The 26732-nt window shown below is 44.3% G+C and overlaps 1 protein-coding gene and 1 long non-coding RNA gene across 2 annotated transcripts in view; one reads left to right on the top strand and one right to left on the bottom strand.

Moving 5' to 3' along the window:
- The window catches only part of LOC119393623 (glutamate-gated chloride channel), a 79910-nt gene that overhangs the window by 5910 nt on the left and 47268 nt on the right, over positions 1–26732 (bottom strand). Inside the window, exons 2-7 of the mRNA XM_037660732.2 lie at positions 19946–20034; positions 19774–19841; positions 16949–17172; positions 6834–6916; positions 6590–6724; positions 546–889 (exon numbers count right to left, since the gene is read on the bottom strand). Coding sequence (XP_037516660.1) covers positions 546–889; positions 6590–6724; positions 6834–6916; positions 16949–17172; positions 19774–19841; positions 19946–20034 — 943 coding nt within the window. The remainder of the gene's footprint in view (positions 1–545; positions 890–6589; positions 6725–6833; positions 6917–16948; positions 17173–19773; positions 19842–19945; positions 20035–26732) is intronic.
- Positions 10997–14752, top strand: LOC119393624 (uncharacterized). Its single transcript, XR_005183944.2, has 3 exons — positions 10997–11110; positions 12647–12761; positions 14602–14752. It is a non-coding gene; the product is annotated as an uncharacterized LOC119393624 (long non-coding RNA).

Raw genomic sequence — 26732 nt, 5'->3', positions numbered from 1 at the left:
ATTTGTAGCCTACTTCCGCGCAGAAAAAAAAAGAAAAGTTGAATTAATGATGCTGACAAGTTCGTATGAGCGTGCGTGTTTCCTTGGGAAAGAAAATTTTGGGCTACATGAATAGATAACAAATTCTTGAACACGGGGTGTCCCTGGAGGCGCCGTTTCGACAAGTGGCCTTGTCGTCTTCAAGGCAGCTGCTCGCTTGACGAAGAGAAGGCTACTTGTGCAAACGTCGGCTCCAGTGGCACCATGTGTTCAAGAATTTGTCATCTATTAAAGCTTCCATAGTCTCCTGAACTCCTGCCTTATTTGAGCTACAAGCATGGAACGCAAGCCGTAGAGAAAGTAGCCTTATCTTTGTAAGTATATAACGCCGTACGTGGAAAAAGTAGCCTTATCTGCGTAACTATATAACGCCTTACGTAGAGGAAGTAATCTTATCTTCCTACAAATATAATGCCTTACGTAAAGTAAGTAGCCTTATCTTCGTAAATATATAACGCCTTACGTAGAGAAAGTTGGTTTATCTTCGTGAATATATAACGCCTTACGTCAGAAGATGGGCGCTTATTGGGCAGCCGCCTCCAGAGATAGTTGACGAATGTGAACTCGAGGAGGGCCGCAAAGACAAACGAAGTGCAGGATCCTATCCAGACGTCCATGGCCTTGATGTACGAGACGGGAGGCAGGTTTCCCTGGATACCGGCACCCTTGGATGAGATGGTGAGCAGCGTGGTCACGCCCAGGGTTACACGGGCGGGTATGGCGTCTACGTCGAGCCAGAAGGACACCCATGAGATGACCACGATAAGCGTGGTCGGAAGATAGGTCTGCACCATGTGATAACCGAGGGAACGCTGCAGATAGAAGTCGGCTTTCAGGCAACTGTATTCCCCTGAAAAGCAGGAAAAAGAAACGACGCAATGTGACTGCACTCACTGCGGTCAACTGCTGCAATGGCGGGCACAACGTGTCAAATGGCGTAATACTTTTCGCATAGGCTTTTTTTTTCCTTCATGTAAGGCGTGACAGGTGCTCTCAGTTTTAAAGATGCGCTCCAGCATATTCACTCACAGTACTACAGCGATCACACAACTAAAATGCATGCCTTGCCTATCTTTTATGAGTGCGTACAAGTTAGAACTTATTAAGGTAGCATTATTTTTAACTTATACAGATAAAACTGTTATCTACAATTCACGATTATGCCACATTAAATAGGGAACATAATGACAGCAGCGACATTAGCTCCCACGGCAATTGAAGCAGTTTGTCGGTGCAGCCCCGCCACGGTGGTCTAGTGGTTATGGCGCTCGACTGCTGACCCGAAGGTCACGGGATCGAATCCCGGCTGCGGCGGCTGCATTTTCGATGGAGGCGAAAATGTTTGAGGTCCGCGTACTTAGATTTAGGTGCACGTTAAAGAACCCCAGGTGGTCGAAATTTCCGAAGCCCTCCACTACGGCGTCTCTCATAAACATATCGTGGTTTTGGGACGTTAAACCCCAGATATTATTATTTGATGGGTTGGGGCTCATTCGGCAAGCATTATCAAATCATGAATGGTAATCTACCACCATCCCTCAAGAGGAAGGTATATAACAGCTGCATCTTACCGGTACTTACCTACGGAGCAGAAACCTGGAGACTTACAAAGAGGGTTCAACTTCAATTGAGGACGACGCAGCGAGCGATGGAAATGAAAATGATAGGTGTAACCTTAAGAGACAGGAAGAGAGCAGAGTGGGTCAGGGAACAAACAGGAGTTAAGGACATCATAGTTGAAATCAAGAAGAAGAAATGGATATGGGCCGGGCACGTAGCACGTCGGCAGGATAACCGGTGGTCATTAAGGGTAACTGACTGGATTCCAAGAGATGGCAAACGCGTGAGGGGGAGACAGAAAATTAGGTGGGTAGATGAGATTAAGAAGTTTGCAGGTATTACGTGGCAGCAGAAAGCACAGGACCGGGTTGATTGGCGGAACATGGGAGAGGTCTTTGCCCTGCAGTGGGCGTAGACAGGCTGATGATGATGATGACGATGATTATTATTTGTTGATGCACATTTTTTTCATATCTTGGTGTTACTGTGAGAATGTTGTTAGATATGTAAATGGAAACGACGTATGTTGTAAGTTGGACCCTTTCATGAGCTAAGGAGTAGCCGGCGTCTTATTTGTGCACCAACATCTCCTTATATTGTATCGATAAAAATAGCTGATCCCGTTGTCGATTTGTAGATCGATTAAAAAGACGCATGAAAACATGTCCCCGCTCCTATTCTTCCACCACGGCGCTGACTTAAAGATAAGCTGGGCACTATTTCGTTCGTTGTCTTCATTAAACCTACTTGTATCGGTCGATTCGATGCTTTTTTTATTATAAATTTACTCGAGAGAGCAGCCAAAGCAATGTCATGTTTCAGTAGCCTTTGCGGCATTGTTGTTGCACCAAAGATCGACAATCTTCGACTGGCAGTCAACGCCTTAGGAGCACCAATTCCAGCCAGCACTGCGGCCATTTCAGGTGTCATGCTTGTGAATCCCTTATTGCAGAGCAACGGCTATGAAAAGAAGCTTATGGTGTGATGAAATGTTGTCTGGTCGGGCTGAAACATTGGTGAAATATTTGAAAGACGCCTCCCTGGTAAGCAAAAAAAAAAAATCAGCTTTGTCGGTGCCTTTTCAAGTTTTCACCAATGAAAAGAAGTACAGGACTGCGTGAATAACACATATGTAGTCATATAACTAATGTATTTAGCCTATAGTACCGTATTTCACACATAATGAAGGTATGGAATGCTTCGTCCCTTAACTTTGGACAGATGCTGTCGTGTTAGCAGAGCGTGCGTATATATGTTATTTTCATTGCCACTTTTCCCCCTTCATGAAACTTTAGATTTTTCTATATCTCTATAGATAGATGCCACGTTTATGTAAGCGTTAGACTTACGCAATCAAAATATCGTTCGTTGTCGAAATATCTGATTAGGGCACACGGCAGTTGATATGTATAAATTATTGCTTTTCCGGTATCATATCATGGATATCTGAATCTGCTAGAATATACAGCGATGAGATATAAGTAGTGTAGCATTTTTTGTTCCTTACTCTCATGGTATTTATGATTCGATACAATCGTTACCTTCCTTGATGCAGCATTGGGACACGAAAGTTAGTACTTTTTTGTCGACAATTATTCTTCTACCGCTAAATATCGTCCAGGTATGAAAGTACGATAAGGCCAAGCACCGAGAAGACGTTGAAGAAAAAAAGGAGTTGTAAAGTACCATAAAAGATCAGGCACCACGGAAAAATAAACGGGTTGGCTATAACTCTGCGAATTGAGGCAACTTATGAGAGCGTGCAGCCGACAAGGAATGGGCACGCGTGGCTTCAGCTTCCCAAAGGTTATTTATCATATGACAATAGATAGCACAGTAATATATGGGCTGTCTGAGCTACCATGCCTCTGGCGTTAAAGAAGATGGATCACTCTACTTGATTCACACCAAGTGCATGTTCTTCGAAATCTACTTCGGAGCTTAATAGCGCGGAAAGAGAACAAAGGACATGAAGGGTCACGGACAAGCGTTAACTTTCAACAAAGCTTTATTGTGAAAAGAAGCAATATATATACAGGCAGTGTTTACGGTGACTAACAGAAAAATTGAAACTGGCACTAAGCACTAAGCCGCGCAAGCCTTGAAAGAGCGAAACTGGGCGATTCTGAAGACTAATCTGGTTGCTTCTAGGTTCTTTCTAGGCCTTAGCTTTAGGTGATAAGTTTTGTTTCTAGGTGGCTTCTAGGTTGTTGCCACACTTTAGCTAGGTGATGCTAGGTTGTTTCTACGTTGATTCTCAGCGCAGAGGTGTTCGAGTTGAACCACAGACAGTAATAGACCGGACAGGGATGTCCAAACTCCAGACAAAAAAAAAAAAACGCCATATCCACGAAGTGAATGATGATTGAGGAGCTGGCCCGGAGATAATCAGGTAAACCGTGAATCCTCCGTACAATTCCTCTACTGTCATTTAAAGACGTCACACGTTGTTATAGTAGCGGTTGTGATGAGGTTGTTGTCGAACCACAAGCCATCGGAGACCTTGCAGCTGTGGCCGAACGTGTGATCGAGGAAATCGCGCTCGAAGCGCGCGTCGGCGCCACCAACTTCAGGTAGCGACCGTTTTCGGCGCTTGGCCGCTGCATCCCGCGCCCGTACCTCTTCGAGGTTCCCTTGCCGCCGCTTCCGCGCTGCTTCGGCTTCGCGGGCTTGTATCTCGGGGTCCACACGACGCTGAGGTCTCTCTGCCGCCTCACGAGCTCTGACCGCAGGGTCTTGGCAGCGAGCCCGCGCTGCTACTGCCTTGCGAGCCCTCCGCTCCGCCGCTTTGTCTTCTTCGTTCATGCTATTAGTATCGAAGCGCACTGCCGAAGTGGAGCGAGCATCGCATGCTACAGTTGGCTATGCTATATGTGCTTTTTGCCTACGTTATTATCACCATGAAGGCGCTCGAAGAACAAGAGGAAGAAGACCTCTTTCGCGCGAGCTGCGCCTGTAGCGGTCGCCTCTGGAACTAGGTTTACGCTTACGGCGCGGGACTTTGCCCCAGCTTAAGAACCTGGCGAGCGAGCTCCTAAAAACTCGCGCTGAATCCAAGCGTTCGCACCTCATAGGTCTACGGGCACGTCGTCGTTGGCGTAGGCCTTCCATCACTTCGGCGTTTTCTCGCAGCCGCCGTTGCATTGCCCGTTCCCTAGTGTTGGGCTAACTGTTGCCTTCTTCTTTTTTTAGTGGACCAGTGGTGAGTAGTGGGATTTACCAATTTCCGTGGCACATACCCGCTTATGATAACACTTTTCTGATAGGCTGCACAAATTTTTGTGGCACATATTCGTTTGTTGGGCTAACCGTTGCCTTCTTCATTTTTAGTGGACACATGTTGAGCAGTGGGAGTTATCCAATTTCTGTTGTGCATACCTGATAAGCCGCACAGTATAGGCGACACAGGATGGGCTACACAAATTACCGCTGCTTTAGACAGATCCGCTGTTAAAAGCAGGCGCGTGTCCAAACAAGCGAAAACAATAAAGAAGCACGTGTTGAACATGGCAAGTGAAAAGAGAGGAGTGGTCACCGCATGCGCGTAACCGCACCTTCCAAAAACGCAAACTCTTTATCACACAGCGATATGGACGCCTTGCTCGCGCAGGAGCATCGCTCCCGCTTCATCTGAGCCTCTTCTACAACTATCAGGTTGCGGTCATCTTTGTGCCGGTAAAAAACTGATGGGTTATCGAACTCAGGACGACAGCCGCAGTGATCGCAATGAAGTGCAAGAAAACCATCTTTTTTGTTTCGGACATTATTAGCATGCTCAGGAAGCCAGTCCTTGAGGCACCTGCCAGTTTGACCGACGTAGCAAGCTTCAAAGAATTCCTTTACAGAATTCCTCTGCGTGAGCAAGACGTCCATACCACTGTGTGATAAAGAGTTTGGATGGTGCAGTGAAGATTTTCGGATGGTGCGGGTTCGCGCATGCGGTAACCGCTCCTGTCTTTGCACTTTCCATGTTCAACACGTGCGTGTCTATTCTGTTTCCGCTTGTTAGGACACGTGCCTGCTTTTTCTGTTAGTCACTTTAAATACCGCTTGTATATATCTTGTTTCCTTTCACAATAAAGTTCAAGTGTATGTTAGCGCTTGTCTGTGTCCCTTATTGTCCTTTGTTGTCTTCCCGCTCTATTACGCTATAGATCATGCAGTACCAACTAGCTTGATTTGCCATTCTTCCACTTTAGAGACTGAGAATAATTTGTTTTTCTCGACGTCCAGTTAGGTATTAAAAGTAAACATCTGATGTTTGCGTTCTCTCATCGTATCAGCTAGGGAGTTCTAGATAATCGAAATTAAGACGTATCGACATATGCAAAAAACAGGCTATGTAGTACCGGGCGTTTAAATTTTCACGTGATGAAGTACGCTTGACGAATATGAAAATTGTCGTGTGAATACATAACAAAAGAGCAGCACCATCATAAATACAGAGTATGAGAGCAAGCTATTCATGAGTTATCGGGTGAAGCGTTGAAGGCAACAGCACCTTTTACTCTTTCCATAAAAACTCGAGGGAACCCGGTGATTATCGCGACTTGCACCAAGGATCACCGGCGCAGTGAGTTTAAGACAGGCTGCTCGCTTTTCCAAGACAATTTGTTGATGATGCTTCAGTCGCATGCACTTGGCTCCGTAGTCACAAAATATTTTCTGTATTGCTCTCCCCTTGTGTAGGGTAGCAAACTGGACGTAGTCTAGTTAACCTACGTACCTTTTCTATATTCCCTCTCACTCTTTCTCTCTCTCTCTCTCTCTCTCTCTCTCTCGTTTTCTCGGCTTTCTCCTTTTGCCTGCAAACAACAAGACGCTGTGCGCGCTTTGCTGGATAAGCATTTCATTTTGACATCGATTGCGATTACCTACAGTTTTCATGAAAATGTCTCCATAAAGTCCTTTGCGTTTCGAACTGCACTGGTCACTGTCTCCCTAAAAGAAGCTTCTCGAGCTGGAAAGCGAAAAACCTCTTTGTTCTTACCTATGTGAAACTTTTCTTTGCATAAGGACGTGTTCACCTTCTCTATTTCAAACTGGGGCAACTTGAGGTTATCGAAGAGAACGACAGGCTGACTCTCGGACCATTTCAGCAGCAGCTCTTCGGTGGTTTTGGAAACTGCGTAAATGGCAATGCGAACCGCTGAGTTATATGCAAATAAATAAATTTCTAGCTAGACAGAATGAGGAGAACGAACTTTAGTTGACGTGTTCGAAAAACTGCTTACAAGAGGCAATTTCGATGCTGCAGACTTGGGAATCCATGGGGTACCGGTACAGGTCCATCATGCAGGAGAACCTCAGTTTTAACCTGTTGAGGAGATGCGAAAGGAAACGTATTGAGTTCTGCGTAAGTAGGTGTATGCTGGTATGCGTGCATCTTCTCTCAAGAAGAAATTGACACTGCTGAACTGTCAAAAAAGGATCTGCGCAATTGTTTTGTAATGAAATAATGATATCAAAGTCCTAATAGCAAAATAACTTGACCTTACTTAAAAAGGGGAATTTGGAGGGCTCGTTTTTCTTTTTTAGACACGTCACGTGCAACGTAACACGAGCAGGCAGAAGAAGAACGTTCCACACTCGTGGTAATGGCTTCGAACGGCGCTGATTAATACTCCCAGGTTTAAATGCACAGATATACCAGGTAAAGTGAATGGGGGCATGACCGCCGCCGTAGCTCAATTGGCGGAGCATCGGACGCGCTATTCGCTTTGTTCGAAGGTTGCAGATTCGGTCCCTGCCAGCGGCAAGTTTAATTTCTTCTAATTTATGCGAGAAATGTTACAAATCCCGAATCCTCAATTGTTAGCTACCACTTTTTGTTCGGTTCTTCCTCCAGTTTTATGGAAAAAATAATTGAACTTGAAAACGGAAAGAAAAAAAAAACAAACAGGATTCAGGCAGGTAGATTAACCAGACAAGCGTCTGCTAGGCTATTCTACAAAGGAAGAGTGGGAAGGGGTAACAGAAAGTGAAGAGATACAGATGGAGAGAGAGAGAAATGAAGAAGGAGTTTTGCAGCGGAGTCTAAAGGAAGGAACATACAACGAATCGCAAAGAAAGCCTTACAAAGTTTGAATGTTGCAAGCAAACCTCCGTGGCACTTCAACCACGCATTTAAAATTGTGTGTGAAAAGCGTCAGATAGTTGCGCTGCGATAGAATAGCTGCTATTTAAAACTCGAGCGAGCACGCTTTCTCTCTCTACGAAGCCCCACAGAGTGAAGTTCATACGCGCAAATACCTCTTCATAAAATTCACTGGCTGCCACGTAAACGAACGTAAATTTTCTTCCGGTGACTTCGGCAATTTATGCAATGGAGAACGCGGAGTAACGCTTTTGAAAGTACGGAGCACAGAGATATATAATGAGTAAAGATAGACTAAATGAAAGAAAGAGAGATGCAGGTTCCCGACATAAACGTGACCACTGTGTATCGATACCCCCCCGCCCCTTGTTGGAGAACACGCAGTTAAGGAATGTCGCTTGCGCACGGATGCTATAGTCGAGGCACATGTGTCTGCATTCAGACGACGCTCGCCTCCTGGAAGCACCGCAGAGGAACACGTTAGTTTGTTCTATCTCCTTTTTTGGTTCACCCAATGGGTGAATCCCTTTCGAAAGCGTGGTGTACATAGCATCCTGTAAGGCTCCGTGTAGAGGGAGAAAGAGAGATAATAAAATGAGCGAAAGGCAGGGGCATCAACCAGAATTACAGCATCCGGTTTTCTACCCTAGACGTGTGGAGGGGAAAGGGATAGAAAAATGGAAAGGAAAAGTGGAGAGAAGAGGGTGGTCATGACGAAAGTAATTATGCGGCCTCCTGAGTGGCTCATTAAGTAAACTATGGCGACAACATTGGGGTTTGATTGAGTACAAGCTTAAGACGACCAGGAGCTCATCGAGACGTGACTTCCTGCTATTTTAGGGGCGAAGCTCCTTAAGGCGGCACCCGTTCGTTCCTCGTAGTCGTAGTAGTAGTAGCGCGTAACCAGTCGTAACGCTAGTACCAGATATTGACCTCCAAGGTGATGCCGGTGGGAGATTTTTCCTGTGCGTTGTTGAACAATAAAAAATTCGCAGCGTGCGCGTTAACTAAAAGCCGAATTCTTCTGTCTCTCATTCCCCATTAGCAGCCATTGGCATGTTCCAGTAGGGAACGTTAGTAGAAGTAGAAGTGTAAGTGTTAGCTAAAAGCCGACTTCTTCTGTCTCTCATTCCCATTAGCAGCCAATGTTTACCTCCAAGGTAGTGCCTCACTGTAAAAAGAGACCGTTATTTTTACGCCCAATATTGCGTAAAAAAGGCGGTGTCGCCATCGTAAACGTAAACTACGGTATTCTCACCGTATACCATGCCGCGCGCATGCGCATTGACTTTTAGGAGAGAAGAAAGGAAAGAGTAAAGAGGAGGAGCGGCGTCATGCGCTCGCCTTTCGTTCCCCGCCGCTCATGCACGCGCGTGGACGCTGCGACGACTGCTTGGCGCGCCGGCGCACCTTGTGTTACGGTACTCGCGAGAAACCGGGCATGCGCAGAGCGGCGCAGATACGGCAAGGAACAGCCGGCGGGGCGCCCGATGCGTCACCAGTCTCGCCATTTTCGAAGGCTCTGCTATCGGCGCTGCTTTGGAATCCGTTGGGCCACGTATTGTACTGCCGCTGCAGGTACGTCGCAATCTTTTCTCAAAACTTAATCGCGCAGTGATGCATGCGAATGATGTGTGTGCTCTGGAAGTATCAGAAAGCCATTTGACTTCACTGGCTGGATTTTGTGCACTTGCTCTCATGACTTTCTTGAATAGACGTCTTGCTTTGTGTTTGCACCGCATGCACTGCTGTATACTTCGCCTTGCATGGGTACGCGCCGACTTAGTGCGCGATTATTTTCCTTGTATGTGCCAGTGCAAGAAAGCATGAATATGAACCTTCGAGAGTTAAGGGGCTGATATACTCCAGCGTAACGTCGACGCGCGCGCACGCTCGGCACACCGACGCTACGCTAACAAACGCGCAGCACTTTGTAGTCCGACGCGCGGCGCTACCGACGCGTCCGGCGTCCGTCAGCGCGCCCCGGCTGCAGCCGGCGCGAGATGCGACATGCGGCATTCCGCGCCGGCGACGTTACCCAGACTGCACTCCGTCTGCGTCTCTTCGTGAAGAAGGGACGCCGAGTGCACTCAAATGCGCATGCGTCAAGGCGACGTATTGCGTCGCGGAAGTGGGAGTACAGAGTGCTCTGTTTTCGCGTCAACGTAACGTGACGAACCTGACGTCGCCAACTCCCGCAGCCGCGGGCTGACGCGAACGCACGTCGGAGTATAACAGAGCCTTTACAGTTATAAGGTGGCCACACAAAGCACGCCGTCAATATTCGCTACATTCAACAGGTATGTAGTTATTGTGAACGGCGTGTTGCGTGCCAGCAATGTAAGGTGTTTTGAAGTTCCCACATATGCGCACTTTTGGTAGGCTGCAGTTTCGTCGAGTTCGCGCTCTTTCCATCACGAAAAGCAGAATGAAACGGTGATAGTTGCGGAAGAATTTTTTTTCTTCGTTGAAGTGCTGTAATATTTGTTGCCTCATGCTGTATAGTTATGTTTAATAGCTTTTTCTGGAGCAGCAGCTGAAGGAGGTTTGAGTTTCCACGTGTGCGCGTTTTGCTGCACTACGGCTTCGAGTTCTGAACTGTCTTGGTTCGCGTTGACTTTCCGAGGCTGCCGTGAAAGAGAGGTCAAATGGTATCTTTCGCTTAGTACATATTCTTTTAACTGCGACATTAGCGTCGTTTTTTTTTACATGTATTGCGCCTTGAATGTACGCTTTTTAATGTGACAGCTCGCAGGGCGATTTTTCCGAACTGCATGCCCGTATGCCTAACTGTTGGATGCTTGTCGATTGGATGAGATGTTTGTTGAAGTCATGCAGAGCAAATAAAATGGTTGCAACTGTAAGCTGTGACTTGAATAATTCATTTATTTTGTACTTAACCTAGATTATCAAAATACATTTGTATTTCAGCACTGGATGGTTGTATAATTGCAAAATGTGACCTCCTCTGTTAGCACACTAAGCAGAGAAATACACGTTGCGTTTCTTCAAAGTTCCAAAATGTGACGAAAATTCTTGAAATAAAAACTAATCATACTTGAAGCCACTTAGCATCATTTTGTTGCAGTTGCATCAGCATATGATACAGGAGCTGTGTCAGTACGCCCAATTCATTAGCACTAGTCTCATTTTTTTCTGACATTTAGTTGCGCAATACATACTGAAATGAAAACTGGAACTACTTGAACTATTAAGAATGCCATTTCATTGTCAGTGCTCTTAACCCTAGGTGGTGACCTGTGGAAACCAGAGGAGTACCTTCTTGCTGATCGCCACGTGTTGGGAGCGGCTAGAGAACGTCACTACAGTATTCTGCATGTTATTCACCAGTTATTTTTCCTTTCACGTCTGTTATGCTGAAAGATTGTAGTCTACTTTGGAATTCGTTCAAAGGTGTCTATTTAAATCATTCTGGAGAGCATTTTCATCTCCTTTTTGTAGAAAAAAAGCTGCTAACATAAGCGTTGTTTCTTTAATGTGGTGTCAAGAGATCTGCAAAGATGGTGTCTCGTCCTTGCTGTTGTATCTGCAAGCATCGTACAGATTTTCTCTTGAAAACACCTCCCAATAGTAGCCTGCTGTACCTATGGTGATGGAACTTTAACGCCGCTCTAAGGACACATGGTCATTGTCAGTGAAAATCACCTATGTCTCTTTCTGACTTTGACGACGTTTGTCTGAACGCAAAATACGTGTTTACTGTGAGAATTGTTCAAAAACATTGTCCTGCTATTTGATTTAAACTCTCCGATTTGATTCAAACACATTACTTATATGAGGGGATGGTTCCCGTGTCTTTTGTTTTGAAATAAGTGGCAGTAAAAGCCTGGCAACCGTCTGTGATTCACATTCACATTTATTGCAGTCCACCTGTGAAATGGCCGGTAATAGTGACGTTTCGACTAAACGTTTGTCTTTTATAGCTTACAAAAACTCAATTTTTAGTAACAGAACAATCTCAGGGCGCATTAATTTGCCATTGAACGCCAACTGTCTGCCCTGAGTGCCTTTTTTAAGCTCCCAGATATAATCAGTGTTCCATAGTTAAAGCACCCAACTTCGGTACTTTCTCGTTCATCCTCGATGCTAATTCTCAGCGTGGGCTGAAACAAAAATGAGGTCTTTACAATAGTCGCATAATCCACATACTCAGGGTTTTATAGTGTATAAATATGTACTACGTGCCCTGAATGCTATCTCATAGGCTGTTGCAGTAAAGAGACGACTTTTTTTAAAATATTAATGATTATGCCTTTATTAAGGGGTGTCGGAGGTTTAACGTCCAAATGTGACGTCCTACCATCCTGTACCACTTCTTCTGAAGGTCTTTTCATCCTCAAATTCAAGTTGGCAGATGGTGCGAGTGAGCGTGCGTGCAACAAGTCAGCGACGTGGCAAGAGTATAATGCTGCCGCGGATGACGAAGAATTTATTGGTGCAAAGGCAACCTTGACCAAAGAGGACCATGGCTCATGATATGTTTCTGAACTCAATGTGACATATAAGACCTATTTTCCAAGTGTTCCCAAATATACCGCAGATATGCCGAGCAGCAGGCCAATGGAAGCTTGTACCCATTGCATCACTGGCGGACGCCCAGCCGCATTGGGGATCAAACCTCGCACCATCCGCATGTGAGGCAGATGCTTAAATCACTAAGTCAGTGCTGCAGCATAAAATCAATACTAGTACAGTGAAACTTTGCTGCGGATCAGTGGTTAACATTTATGTTAGATTGGGTGATTTCTAAGGAGGAGAAATATCTGTATAAACAACATTTATGGATAGCCTTGAGACACCGAATTTCAACATTTAGGACCTGCATAACTTTTTAATATATTTTGGAAATTACTACAAATCTGGCTACAAGCTCATGAGTAGCTTCATTACTGCAATATTTAGCATTGTTTTTTTCCTGCTTTTGCACAGGGCACTTTTGGTATTAACCCAGACCATGGAAGCAAGGCTGAAAAAAAGCAAGGAAAGAGAACCCAAAAATATTCAGTTTGACGAAAAAATCATGGATTCTGAATGGAATGTTTACGTGAGTAGCCTAATTCCTGACTGCATTTTCTTGAGGTTGAAGTATTGAATACAACGGACCATAGCAGTTGTCCATCCTACTACTACAGCAAATGAACTTCAGATGTTCAAACTTCTGGCTAAAGTCTAGCTTTATAAGTGCACAAAAATAAAGCCAACAATCTAAACACAATTTTTGGGCAGCTTGGTTCGCTCTATGCCCGAGTAGCTTCCGCTGGAGATGCCACTTGTGCATTTTCAAGGAGTTCTGTATGGATGCACAATGTTGCAAATGCAACCTTGCCTAAAACTATTTTGCTCGTCAATGTTGCTATGAAGACACCTCCAGTCAAAGCGAGGGAAATGCTGGCTTAGAGGAACATAGAAACCGTGAGGGATAAACTGAGTAAGCCTGTGCCATTTTGTTCTCGGATATTCTTATGGCTTTTATACTGTCAGATTACTGATGGGCGCATCGATTACTTTGTCATCTGGGTAGCTTCCCTAGCTTCATTAGTTTTTTACCTCTTATTGATAAATTTAATTTCACACAGTCTTGTTAGCGTCAGTCCACCTACTTCCATTTCATTACACGCATCAGAAGTTGACAGTAGTTGATGCGGAGTGACCTGAGAGCAGCTGCGCTACCTGTTTAGGAGGTAAAATGCTTTGTGGTCCATGCAATGTAAATAGGGGGTCATCGTTTTGCTACCAGACTGCAGATGAAGCGTATGTCAAATATCTATTCTGACTGTGCCGCAAGCTAAGTTCTCCTTGAAAAAGTGTCTAGTATAGAGCGACTACCTATGCAATGGTATTCATTGTGTGCTTACAGGAGGCATCAGAGAAATGGAATTGGAGAGTTTTTTAAGTAAAAATTTGTAGTGAAATATTTAGCGATTTGAAATTTTGTGATGGTAACGTTTTATTTTCTGAATCACGAGACAACTTCAGAGGATGATGGTGAAACAAAAAAAGTGAAGCACTAGGGGGGACCTAACAAGGAGTTGGAAGAAAACGTAATGTTCAACTGGTAAGGAACAGAACATCAGTTAACCATAAGTCGTGAAAGAATATAACTAATAAATAAGTTCATTTGCTTGGCCATGGAGTTACCATTAACTCAAGCAATAAGAGGGAAACAATTGAGAAGCTAAGAATCGCGTGAAATACACTTCGCTGGTACTCATAGTCGCGGCTTTCCAGTATCTGTCAGGACGAAAGCTTGCCACTACTCACATACATAGGACAGGATAATAGATGAGGTTGAGATTAAATGAAAGATTAACATGAAAGGGCCGGAAGAGAACAGAATAAACTATGAAATAAATACTAGTAATGATGTTGTTGCTGAAACTAAATAGAATGTATGAATGGGCAGTGCATCAAGGGTAAAAAAAGAAACAGATCGTCACTTTGGATGAAGCTGTGGATTTGAAGCAATAGCAAGTGCTGTAGTGGTGACAAAAAGGACATGGGAGGCTGAAATTAATAAATCTAGGGCGCTGAGGCTGGTGCAACTACTAGGTAAGGGTTAATAGAAGGAAAGTTCGAGATGCCTTGTTCAGAGTAGACATGTTTAAGCTGGTGATAGAAGTAAAGCAAGGACTGAGGCACTAAGACAACTGTCTCTTCATAACCGATTTCTTCTTTCATATAAAGGTGCCGTGAGAAGATCTATGTCTGAAATCACTCCACTATTTCAATGCTGCATTCTGCTGTGGCCGCTCATTATATGCTAACAGCCTGAGTACTCTAACTTAAACCTCCATAGCCTAAAAGTCACATCGTAGGTAGTGTTATATAGTCTCTCCACGAAGAGCAGTATATTGTATTGTCTTACGCTCTTTTCTTTTTTGCAGATTTTTGAACACCTAAAAAAGTACAAGATGAATCAAACTGCTACAAAGAGATTATGATAAAGTTATTTATTGTGCCTGGAATGGACATATGCCAAATGCAGAATCCAGGTGTGTGGAGAACTTTAATAAATAGCAGTATTGCCCATTTCCACTGCATTGTCTTCCTGCACAGCATAGTTACACTTCCCATATTACAGCAGTGTCCCAATCCAAGCATGCAGTTTTTAGGCTTAGAGTGCCATACGTGGCTGCATAGTAGAAAAACAGCAGCGCTGCAACTGTGTTAATCAGGTCGAATGACTTTCACACCATGAAATAGCGTGGGCATGGAAGATCGAGAATATCTTTTGTGTACATTACAAATCACCTAAGTTGACAAATCTGCATGAGCTACGTTCCAGTAGTATGGGTAGACAGTTGCCTATACGCAAAAGGGACGTTAGTCTTCATTTTGCACTGAAAACCTAGAAAACCAGCAAAATGTCGTTGTGCTCATTGCACAGGGCACGTCATATATTACGGCCTAGAGGTTAGAAAGTCAGAAAATGTTGGTATGCATGTTTCACAGTGCATTCCATATTTTACAGTCTGCTACAACACGAGAAAATGTTGCTGCTGGGGTTTCACACAGCATTGTCTAACGATGAATTTACACACCACCGTGTTTTACACGCCACCGTGTAACGATGAATATACCGTGTAACCACCGTACATTTAACGGCTTAAACACTAGATAACACGAAATTGGTGCAACGTAGATTTTACGGGCTGTGGTTATTTTTACTGGAAAAGTATTGTGGAGTGAAAAAACAGTGGCCAGATTTTTTCTACACGATATCATATTATATACACGGCATGCATGCCGTAAACTTGAAATACCGGTCGCAGTTTTTTTTACGGTAAAAGTCTGGCAGCATCAGCTGCCAGCGCTTTCACCGTAAAAACTACGGTGAACTTTTTACAGTGTGCCTGGTGAGATTTCTCCTGTGTGTGATTAAACAATAATAATTTTGTTCAAAACGCCGTTGATTGATGAAATAAACCAACGAAAGACGCCAGCTGCTTAACGAAAGACGCCAGATGTTTTCTAAAGGAATGGTTTTCTAAACAATGAAAATTCACAGCGTACATGTAAAATTAAAGTGAGTTGCAAGTCGTCAAAACTCATCGAACCATTAGTATAAACGCGCCCGATCTCATGTCGGTGATGATGTACTGGGCAGAATTCACGGAAGATTCACGGTTTACCGATGAACCTCCGCAGCTTCGCCCATTCATCATCATTCACTCCGTGGATATGCTGTGATTTTTTTTTATTTTGCTGCGCACCGTTTGAACTTATTCAAGAAGTGCATTCGAGTGAAGTTTGAATTCAGGGTGACTTCCTCGCACAGTGAATACTGATGTGGTAAACGAAGCCTCAGGCGCTTGTAAATAATTAAAAGTGGTACCGATTCTGCGGAAACGAGTTTACCAGACCACGGTTTAGTAAACTACAGTATCACTTGCTTTTAAAAAAGAGGCACGTTGTTGTCGTTTTTTTTTTTGTTATCTAGAAATTCAAGGTAACATTCTGGTACATTGTTTATCCAAGAAACTTTGTTTATGCTCCGAGCAGCTCATTTCCTTTTAAAGCAGCGAGTGTCATCCAGCTGGCGCACACTTTCTTGTTTACTGCTCTGTGTTCATTAAATGTCTTTCATGAACACCATCTGTTACGTCGATGTTGCACTGAAAATAATGGGTGCACTTAGCGAAAACAAAAGGCACGAAAAAATGATGATTTGAAGGAAAATACGCGTGAAGTGTTTTGATGACGCGCTATCTGCACAATTCTTGAGCTCTTCCTACATGCTACATCCTTGTTTGTGGCGTGCCCCCTTATCATATTGTCGTTACGATATGTAAAATTAGACCGTGAAATTGAATTACCAAGTGCGCAGCGGCGTTTAGGCTTCAGGTGTTACAGAGAGTTTAACATGCCACCGAATTGTTTTATCGTGCAGCACCGAAAGCCGATAAAATGCTCGCAGCCTTGTCACTACCGCTAAAAAGTACACTTGATTTGTCATGTAGGCTTCGACACATTAAAGTAGTGCCTAACAGGCAAAGCACGCTCTACAGGAAGAAAATGCAAGCGGTTGTCTGCATACGCGTGTTATTCACCTGCCGGTGTCCCGCCATCATGATACATACATACATACATACATACATACATACATACATACATACATACATACATACATACATACATACATACATACATACATACATACATACATACATACATACATACATACATACATACATATCTAAAATCACATTACACGTGCTTGTGTTCCCTTACCGCAACATGTACAAGATTATTCCAGTCGGGTTGATCCTAACCAGGACGTTAGGTACAGTCACGTATTGGAACTCGGCGTGTTTCGCGTTCGCAAAGAAAACTTCTGGCTTCCATATCATTTGTACCAGCTTTGGGTCATTAAGGTCGAGCGGACGAGATAGCGTGGATTTGCGTAGCCGCTCGTCGAGCCACGACTGCCGGAAGTAGAGGTCGACTTCGTAGTCCTGCGGAAAGAAGAAACAGTAAGAGAAATGGATGTTTAGTTACTAGAGATAAGTGAAAAGTTAATTTTGTAAGCCGATAAGCAAAAAGTTGAAAGGCAAGAAGAAATATAAAACGAGAACGAATATACCCATATGAGACTACGCCTGGCGCAAAGATACAGAGGACAACAATATTATAATCGTGAATATAAATGTTCGACTGCAATAAATGTTGCCTTTTAAGTTATGATGTAGGAACATGAATAGATATTGGATCCTGCTTGCATTGGAAACTCAAAGGGTCGCTCAGAAATGTGCTCAAAACAATTTTTTCTAGCATCGGTCTTAGATTAGCTTGTGGTGACATTTCTCTAAAAAAAGTCTGACAAAAGCGTTTAACAAGTATTTGTTGATTTTATTCTTTCAAACGTGTAGCCTACGGTGAATGATTACGCATTTTAACGTAATAAAGTATTCCTCAAATATTTTCAACTTGCTGACACAAGGAATTACATATCTATAACAGCTCTGCCTATAGAGCCCCGCCAAAATACATCTAAATCTATTTGTCGAGTTTTGTTTACTTCCGTATAATATGATAAGGCAATTCGGTGAAGTGATGGCTCAACATTAATAGTAACCGAACAGCTGCCCCTGCCTCTATATTTAGCGGTTGATGCGCCGGTCACGGCTTGAAGAGAAGCATGTGTGCGAAGATACCTAGGCCCTTGAGAACCGAGCTAAGAATAAAGATATATTTCGTAGTGCGTAATAGCAGAATATTGATTGACTGACCAGCATACAATGAGGGTGCCGCTAATGGTGCACCTCCTAAGGCAAAGGCATGGATATATTGTTTAAAAATCTAGCTATAGAGACCAAATTCCTCGTCTTAATGCGTTTATGCAGGCTTTGTCCGTCTCAGACATTCTCACATCCTCCATGAGGCGTGCTCCATCTTACTGTAGCAGTGAAAGGGTCAATAATGAACCTCGAGGCCGGATCGATAGGTTACTAGCATGTACTTGCGGGCATTCCATCAAAGGGCGAACCCTTCAGCTACCCAATTACTTCGGAAGAACTACTCGAAGAAAAAAAAAAAAAAGATATGGCGAAGCACTTTAGGTGGACAGGAACACGTGTGTTTCGTTGGCTATTGAATAGCGCTACTCATGTTATTTTTTACCTATATGATAATAGTAAGACTCATCCATCGTTTGTAGATGGGTGGCGACGTTAATTCATTTAGTGATATTTGTTATGGTAGTGGCAAGGGCGCGGGAAGGGAGGAAATTTTGTTAGGATGTGTTCCGTATGTTATAGTGATTATTTTGCAGTGGCTTCATCTGTGTTAGCGCATGCTCCCAAACTAAAAAAAAAAAAAAGGTTAAGGCAGCTTGGCACTACTGGTACCAAGACCGAATGAAGTGCAGAGCTGGGCAGTATTCTTTGTTTCTCTTGGGTTTTCTCTTTCTTTTCTCCTCTCTTTCTTTATTTTACTCTTTTTCCTGTTTTTTGTGTCTCTCTTTTTCTCTCTATGTCTCGCTTGCTTCTCCCTTTTGTCCCATTTTTATTAGTGGTTCTGCCTGCGTTACACCAAGCTACGACAGCATACGACAACATACGGTAGCCCGGGCCCCTAAAGTGCTCCGCACACGATATCATGAAGGCGCTCGATGAACAAGAGAAAGATGACTTCTCCTTGGCGCGAGCGCGCGCTCAATATGCCACAGATGGCTATGCTATACGCGGGTTTGTTAGCGTTACGCCAAGCTACATGAGACGAGAAAGCATACGACAGCTCGGACCCCTAAAGCGCCCCGCACTTAATAACGTCGGTTGGAGTATCTGCCATTTTCTTCCAACCCTTCGCGGTAATGCCACTTATCGGACGTGCAGGAACCAAACTTGGCCAATGCCTGAAGCGCACCTTAATTAATTCACGTCATAGCGTTACCGGGGTGAATTGCGCACGAAACGGTGAAAGCGTGCGATCTCGGACGGTGTTTCACAAATAGAGCATTGCGTTCGACAATAGACGCGGATAGAGCGCGTCCTACAATAAAACAATGAAATGCTGGGAAATGTATCATAGCAGTTTCCTTAAGGCACTCTCTTTTTGAAACTATGGTGCATGCCGTTTCTTGCAGAGTACAACAAACAAACAAAGAAACAACAATACTTCCAGTGACAAATCTGCATGCTCGATTGAACAGTTTCAGAACATTAGCTGAGCGACCATGCTGGTTGATAATAATCTGCGGCTTCACGTTGTTCGGAATCGCATAGTGTTGTGTCTCCTGTTATACGACCTTCAGATATCACAAGCAGTTAAGCCATCCTTTGAGGTTGACAGAGCAGTGACGCTGTTTTCACAGAAAACAGATACAATGTGTCTCTTATAACTCGGCGGTCTTTATCGACAATTAGCAATCCATGTCTTTTTTTTGCCTACAAGATGCACACGTCAGCACACATTTTAGCAGCTGAATAAACTGACGCTGTTCACGTTCATTGTGGTGCATCAACTCGAGGTTGCGCAGACAATCGTTACAATCTTCAAATAACTGGAATAATAGCCAGTGCTACAATTATAGCTACCAAACCTGCTGAAGAACTTACCATGTTCGATGGATTTATTGATCCAAAACTTCGTATGTAAATTTCGCACGACACAATAGTTGCATTTCCTGCGAAAACGAAACGTGTTAATAATAAAAAAATAAGAAAGCTCGTGATTGAATAATCGAAGGCGTCATATGGGCTTTCTTCGGGCTCAGATAGGCACACTCACCGAGGTGACTGCTCGGCAGGGCCCTTCGATCGTAGTTTTTGAGGAGCTCGTCCAGAATGTCCAGATCGTTCGCTCTGGAGGAAACTCCCCTGAAACAAGTAAAAAAAAAGCATTTCCTCAATAACCCGTCTTCTTCTCTGTCATATTGTTGAGAACGTTGTGATATGTTTGCATGATCGATTCTTTTCCGCGGAACCACGGAGACAGCCCAGCCAGATAATGTTAGAAAGAATCGATTCTTTCGTTTTATTTCTTCCCAACTGCCAGCATTTTCTTTTCAAGTATGGCATGTATAGTAGCTCTGAACTATGGGAATCGTTAATAACGCTCTTTATTATGCGTATAAACTCGATAACGACGTACCAGTTAAATTCATAGCTTCACGCCGCTGTGCCGTAGGCGCCGTACAAATCCCCGTGGAATGCAATCAATCAGTTTTTTTTCTTGCAAATGTAAACGTTTAGTTTATTTATGGCTGGTTTGCCACTATTGAGTGCCCCACAATTTACTGTATGCCTTTTTTTTGTTTCTTTGAGTCTTTTTTCATAAGGGCTCAAGCAATATTTGGAGCATACAGGAGTATAGCGCAAGCGCACATCTAAGAAAATATTTTTCCAGCGGAAGCTTTTATTATATCACAAAGGAAGTGGCGTAGTTGTCCGCCACCGCCGGTGTCCGTAACCACTATCGCGCGAAATAAGAAAAGTGAAAAAGCCGGCAGATCCCACGCATTGTGGGAATCGATGTAATGCGAAGCAGCCAGCAAAGAGCTGCATACATCGTCTTGTATGCCAATGAGGAAAATGCGTGTCATGGTTTTCATGTTAACTCCTATTATTTATGTTCGTCACACAGTAACGTCGCGCAATACCAACTTCGGGGTCGATGAAGCTAGAGAAATGGCCGCCAGCGCCCCATGAGCGTGGCACGCAAGTCATGCTGTACATGACATACGTGTCATGACTTTCATGTTAACTCGTGTTATTTATGTTCCTCACACGGTCACGTCGCAAGATACCGATTTTGGTGTATATCAAGCTAGTGAAACGGCCGCCAGCACCCCATGAGCGTGGCACGTAAGTCATGCTGTACATGACATGCGTGTCATGATTTTCATGTTAACTCGTGTTTTTATGTTCGTCGCACAGTCACATCGCGCAAAACTAATTCCGGGGTAGATCAAGCTAGCGAAACAGCCGCCAGCGCCCTATGAGCGTGGCACGTAAGTCATGCTGTACGTGACATGCGTGTCATGATTTTCATGGTAACTCGTGTTTTTATGTTCGCCACACAGTGACGTCGCGCAATACCAATTTCGGGGTAGAGCAAGCTAGCGAAACCGCCGCCAGCGCCCCATGAGCGTGGCACGTAAGTCATGCTGTACATGACATGCGTGTCATGCTTTTCATGTTAACTCGTGTTATTTATGTTCGTTACACAGTCACGTCACGCAGTACCAATTTCGGGGTAGATCAAGCTAGCGAAGCCGCCGCCAGCGCCCCATGAACGTGGCACGTAAGTCATGCTGTACATGACATGCGAGTCATGAGTGTCATGTTAACTCGTGTTTTTATGTTCGCCACACAGTCACGTCACAAGATACCAATTTTGGTGTATATAAATCTAGCGAAACCGCCGCCAGCGCCCCATTAGCGTGGCACGTAAGTCATGCTGTACGTGACATGCGTGTCATGATTTTCATGGTAACTCGTGTTTTTATGTTCGCCACACAGTGACGTCGCGCAATACCAATTTCGGGGTAGATCAAGCTAGCAAAATGGCCTCCAGCGCTCCATGGGCGTGGCACGTAAGTCATGCTGTACATGACATGCGTGTCTTGACTTTCATGTTAACTCGTCTTGTTTATGTTCGTTACACAGTCACGTCACAAGATACCAATTTTGGTGTATATAAATCTAGCGAAACCGCCGCCAGCGCCCCATGAGCGTGGCACGTAAGTCATGCTGTACATGACATGCGTGTCATGATTTTCATGTTAACTCGTTTTATTTATGTTCATTACACAGTCACGTCGCGCAATACCAATTTCGGGGTAGATCAAGCTAGCGAAACTGCCGCCAGCGCTCCATGAGCGTGACACGTAAGTCATGCTGTACATGACATGCGCGTCATGATTTTCATGTTAACTCGTGTTATTTATGTTCATTACACAGTCACATCACAAGGTACCAATTTTGGTGTATATCAAGCTAGCGAAACTGCCGCCAGCGCTCCATGAGCGTGGCACGTAAGTCATGCTGTACATGACACGCGTGTCATGATTTTCATGTTAACTCGAATTTTTATGTTCGTCATACAGTCACGTCGCGCAATACCAATTTCGGGGTAGATCAAGCTAGCGAAACTGCCGCCAGCGCCCCATGAGCGTGCCACGTAAGTCATGTTGTACATGACATGCGTGTCATGATTTTCATGTTATCTCGTGTTATTTATGTTCGTTACACGGTCACGTCGCAAGATACCAATTTTGGTGTATATAAAGCTAGCGAAACGGCCGCCAGCGCACCATGAGCGTGGCACGTAAGTCATGCTGTGCATGACATGCGTGTCATGATTTTCATGTTAACTCGTGTTATTTATGTTCGCCACACAGTCACGTTGGAAGATACCAATTTTGGTTTATATCAAACTAGCGAAACGGCCGCCAGCGCACTATGAGCGTAGCATGTAAATCATGCTGTACAGTGGCGGTCAAAATTTTGCGGACCACGGGAGCGCATGGCAGACAGCACCGAGGCGCCTTCTCACGGCTGCTTGCGAAGCTCTAGAGCGCGCACTGCGCACGCGCATCCTTGTTTACCTGCCGGCCTGCTCGTTCGCTCGCTTCAAGTGCGCGCGCGCCGGAAAGCCAGAGAAATCGGAAGGTGCCGCTTCTGCAGTCGCCGCGGAAGCACCGAGCGGTGATATCGCGACCAAAATATGTAAGTTGTACTGGCAGTGCTCGGTGCGCGCTGCACTCTGCGCTTTGTTCCCAGACGCTTCGCAGCGTGGAAAATACGCTTTGCGTCAGTTTGTCTCAAATCGACATGTGTGATAAGACATATAAGCAGCTTCCATTCGCGGAACTCATGCATGCTGATTTTTTTTTTTTGTGTGTGTGTGGTGCTCGGTGCAGCTATCATGCGCCCGTTGATATGCGCTATAAAAGAAAAAAAACTTGGCATCGACCGGTTTGTAGCTCAAACCTACAAGAAAAACCCACATGGGTTAAAAAAATGAAGAAGAAAAATCTTGAAAGCGGACGAAAAATTTGTCCAGACCAGGGCGAAGTTTTCGCGAAGTAGAAAAGTTTTCTTTTAGGCAAATCGCTCGGGGCTTCCGCGGTGACTACAGTCGCGGCACCTTGCACTTTCTCTGGCATTCCGGTGCGCGCGCACTTGAAGCGAGCGAATGATCAGGCCGGCAGGTGAACAAGGATGCGCGTGCGCAGTGCGCGCTCTAGAGCTTCGCAAGCAGCCGTGAGAAGGCGCCTCGGTGCTGTCTGCCATGCGCTCCCGTGGTCCGCAAAATTTTGACCGCCACTGTACATGACATGCGTGTCATTATTTTCATGTTATGACTTGTCATTTATGTTTGTCATACAGTCATGTTACGCCATACCAATTTTGGTGCACATTCGATGAACCAAGCGACCAGGAGAGCACCAAGTCCTAGGCGGCTAGATAGATAGATAGATAGATAGATAGATAGATAGATAGATAGATAGATAGATAGATAGATAGATAGATAGATAGATAGATAGATAGATAGATAGATAGATAGATAGATAGATAGATAGATAGATAGATAGATAGATAGATAGATAGATAGATAGATAGATAGATAGATAGATAGATAGATAGATAGATACGCTCAAAATCGCAGAAGTTCGCTAACAAATGCTTCGCATTTAATAAATATTAAAAAATCTAGGATCGCATGGGATTGCAACCCAGGTCCTCTGCCTCGGCAGTCGAGCCACGCCGGTGTCTGAAACTCCTTTGCAAAAAGAACCTATACAGGCATCATGTGGGGCAAGTAATCGCGTTACCATGCGTAATATAGCGTAGCAGAAGAGTAAAATAACAACCAGGCAACACACACACACTCTCGTCGCGCAATGCTAAATGCGCGACGAGTGTGTGGTTTAAGGCTTCCTACCCACTACAAAGTGGTCAACCGTAATTATTCATCGTCATAACCCACATGAAGCATCAACAAAGTGCACATAATGCCTAGCAGATGTCTAGCGGCCACCGCGCTTATCCGCAGAAAGACGAACAATGGCATAGTGGGTGCGTCCCTGCTTGACAAAAATTATGGTTTGTGCCGTAGTGGATATCTTGCATGTGTACTAGTGTTGGCTTCCTCAAGAGAGTTTAGAACAGGCTCTAGAAAAGCCGCTGTTCCAGCTTTCTCTGCGTGCTCCGCGCAGGCCCTGGCGTTTTTTTATTCTTTCTTGTACTATACGAACGCAGACAAAGATATTCAATTACTTAAAATATGACGTTATATTTCGACAGCGCTTCACATTTGTTACTTTGGCGTCCAAGCTGGTGAGCTTGAAGACTTTTCAAGCAAGAAGCTATGACAGCTGGTTTGGATGACTTGGTGTCTTGGTAGCGCTTATAAACGAACGCAACACAAGACTACAGGGGTACTATGCAGGATGGCCCAAGTTTGGCGAAACTCAGAATCTTTCAAAGCTCTGGCGACGCCCCCTTTTGAATGAGCTAACAGTACCAAAAGGCGAAATCTATCCCTCAGCGCACGCTGTGTTTCATTGGTTACGACGGAACGCGGCGCCATGTCAAGGGCGGTCGACAAAGTTGGGTGGTGTCTTTAATCCAGAAGCATCTTCTTCCATTTGTTTGTCGTTTCAGTGAGTGTGAAAGTGCACCCATGCAAGAAACATTTACTAACGACATTTTTTAGAGGTTTAAATTCGCTTTCAAGCGTTTAACCCTTTCAGACGCCGCCTATGAAAAACTGTCTGTAAATGCGTCAAATTAATACAACGTTATTTCAAGGCACTCGATATTATAGTGCAACAAAAATAATGTCTGAACACGTTAATTTATATGCGTTATAGTAATCATTCCTAATCACTTTGTAATTAAATATCTATTCTGAAGTCATTCATGCTGTGTTTTTGCATAAATAGAATGAAATCTCAGGCTAGAAATATCATGCAAATTCGTTTTCGATTACGTCCATGTTGAGCAAAGAAAAATACTTTTGATGTGCATAAGTCGCGGGAAGCGGAACGTCGAACGACTCGTCGAATATGGTAGTGCCGTCAGTAAAGTGATAATATGGAACAGTACACTGCAAAATGTAGTTAAATAAGAGAAATCTATTATGCAAGAGGTTCAATTCATCCAAAGCTCAATGTATCTTGCTCTTTCTTAGCCCCTAGTCGATACAAATAGCAAAAACAAGTGTTGTACACAATTGTGTACATAGCGTCAAAAAGGGTTAATGTCTGCACTAAATATCCTTTAGAATAATCAGCACCGTTGCCTCTGAGATTAGCTCCAGCCTAGCGCCTTACATCACCGCGGCCGGAGCTAATGGCGGAGGCCACGTGTGTAAACACCATGATCAGCCTCTACCTCGGCCCGCGCGCGCCATCTTCGTCCTCTTATTCATCGTCTGATCGCTCGCCAAGCACGTGCGCATTGCTGATTAGCTAACTGGTTGGGTGGTATACCTGGGTAATTAAGTCCGGACATGCTATGACCAAGCTAATTAAGCAACGTCATGCTAAGACCCAGCTAATTAAGTCACGTCTTGATAAGATCATGCTAATGAAGCCGTGTAAAGCTAAGACCATTCTTATTAACCCGACACTAATTAGGCATGCGTTAATTAAGATCAAGCTAATCAGGGCCTTACTCGCTAAGGCCATGCTAGTTAGGTCAATTTTAATTAATGGCTTGTTAATTAAACATGAGTGATTAATGTCATGTTAATTAAATCAATACCAATTAAGACATAACAATTCTAAATCACGTTCATTAAGACTTAGCTAATTAATACAATCAAAATTGAGACCGACCTGACGTGGTCTCTACTCCGAAGTAGACCGAGCAGACTGAGTACACAAGCCGCGTCGAAACCTAGAAGAAGCTAGGTGACCACAAGCTCCTCCGACGGCTCCAGCCTTGCACAAGTAGTGAAAGCTGATAATTGTATACGCAAAGAAGCGGCTGCTTAGCCTCCATCGCATGAAACGCTTGACAGGTACACCGGCACCATGACAGTCACGAGTTGAACTGGGGCATTTTCAGAATGAACGAGTTTGCACCAGAATTCGCGCATCAATAAATTTGATTGACAGACGCTCGCGGCGCAGATAGGGTCGGCCCACCGCGTTTTCTCTTGCCGAAGAGCAGTGCTCACGCCGCAACGCCAGCGAGCCAGCGCGATTCATCTATGAGCTTAATCGCACAGATTATGCACACACGCACGAACAACTAAACATTATGTCACCACGTGGCTACGATGTCGCTCATTCAGTTTCACCGCGCTCGCGACGTACCACTCGAAGCCATGAAGCAGGCGACCTTGGTGGAATTTGCGACGAAAAATTTAATTATTTGTGCAGACATTGCTTCTACCGCTTTTTTAGAGCAGAAAAATCTTCAGACGCCTAACGTAAGCAACAGTAACCTGTCCATCTATTAATCTGTAGTATTCGAGAGAAGCCAAGCGAGCTGCACGCGAGTGCTGCGTGTGTGCTCTTGTTGCCTTCGAGAATGGAAACTTCTATGCTGCAGATGGA

This window comes from Rhipicephalus sanguineus, chromosome 5 (genome assembly GCF_013339695.2).
Source record: "Rhipicephalus sanguineus isolate Rsan-2018 chromosome 5, BIME_Rsan_1.4, whole genome shotgun sequence".
NCBI classification, from domain to species: Eukaryota; Metazoa; Arthropoda; class Arachnida; order Ixodida; family Ixodidae; genus Rhipicephalus; species Rhipicephalus sanguineus.
This window is presented reverse-complemented; position numbering and strand designations above follow the sequence as displayed.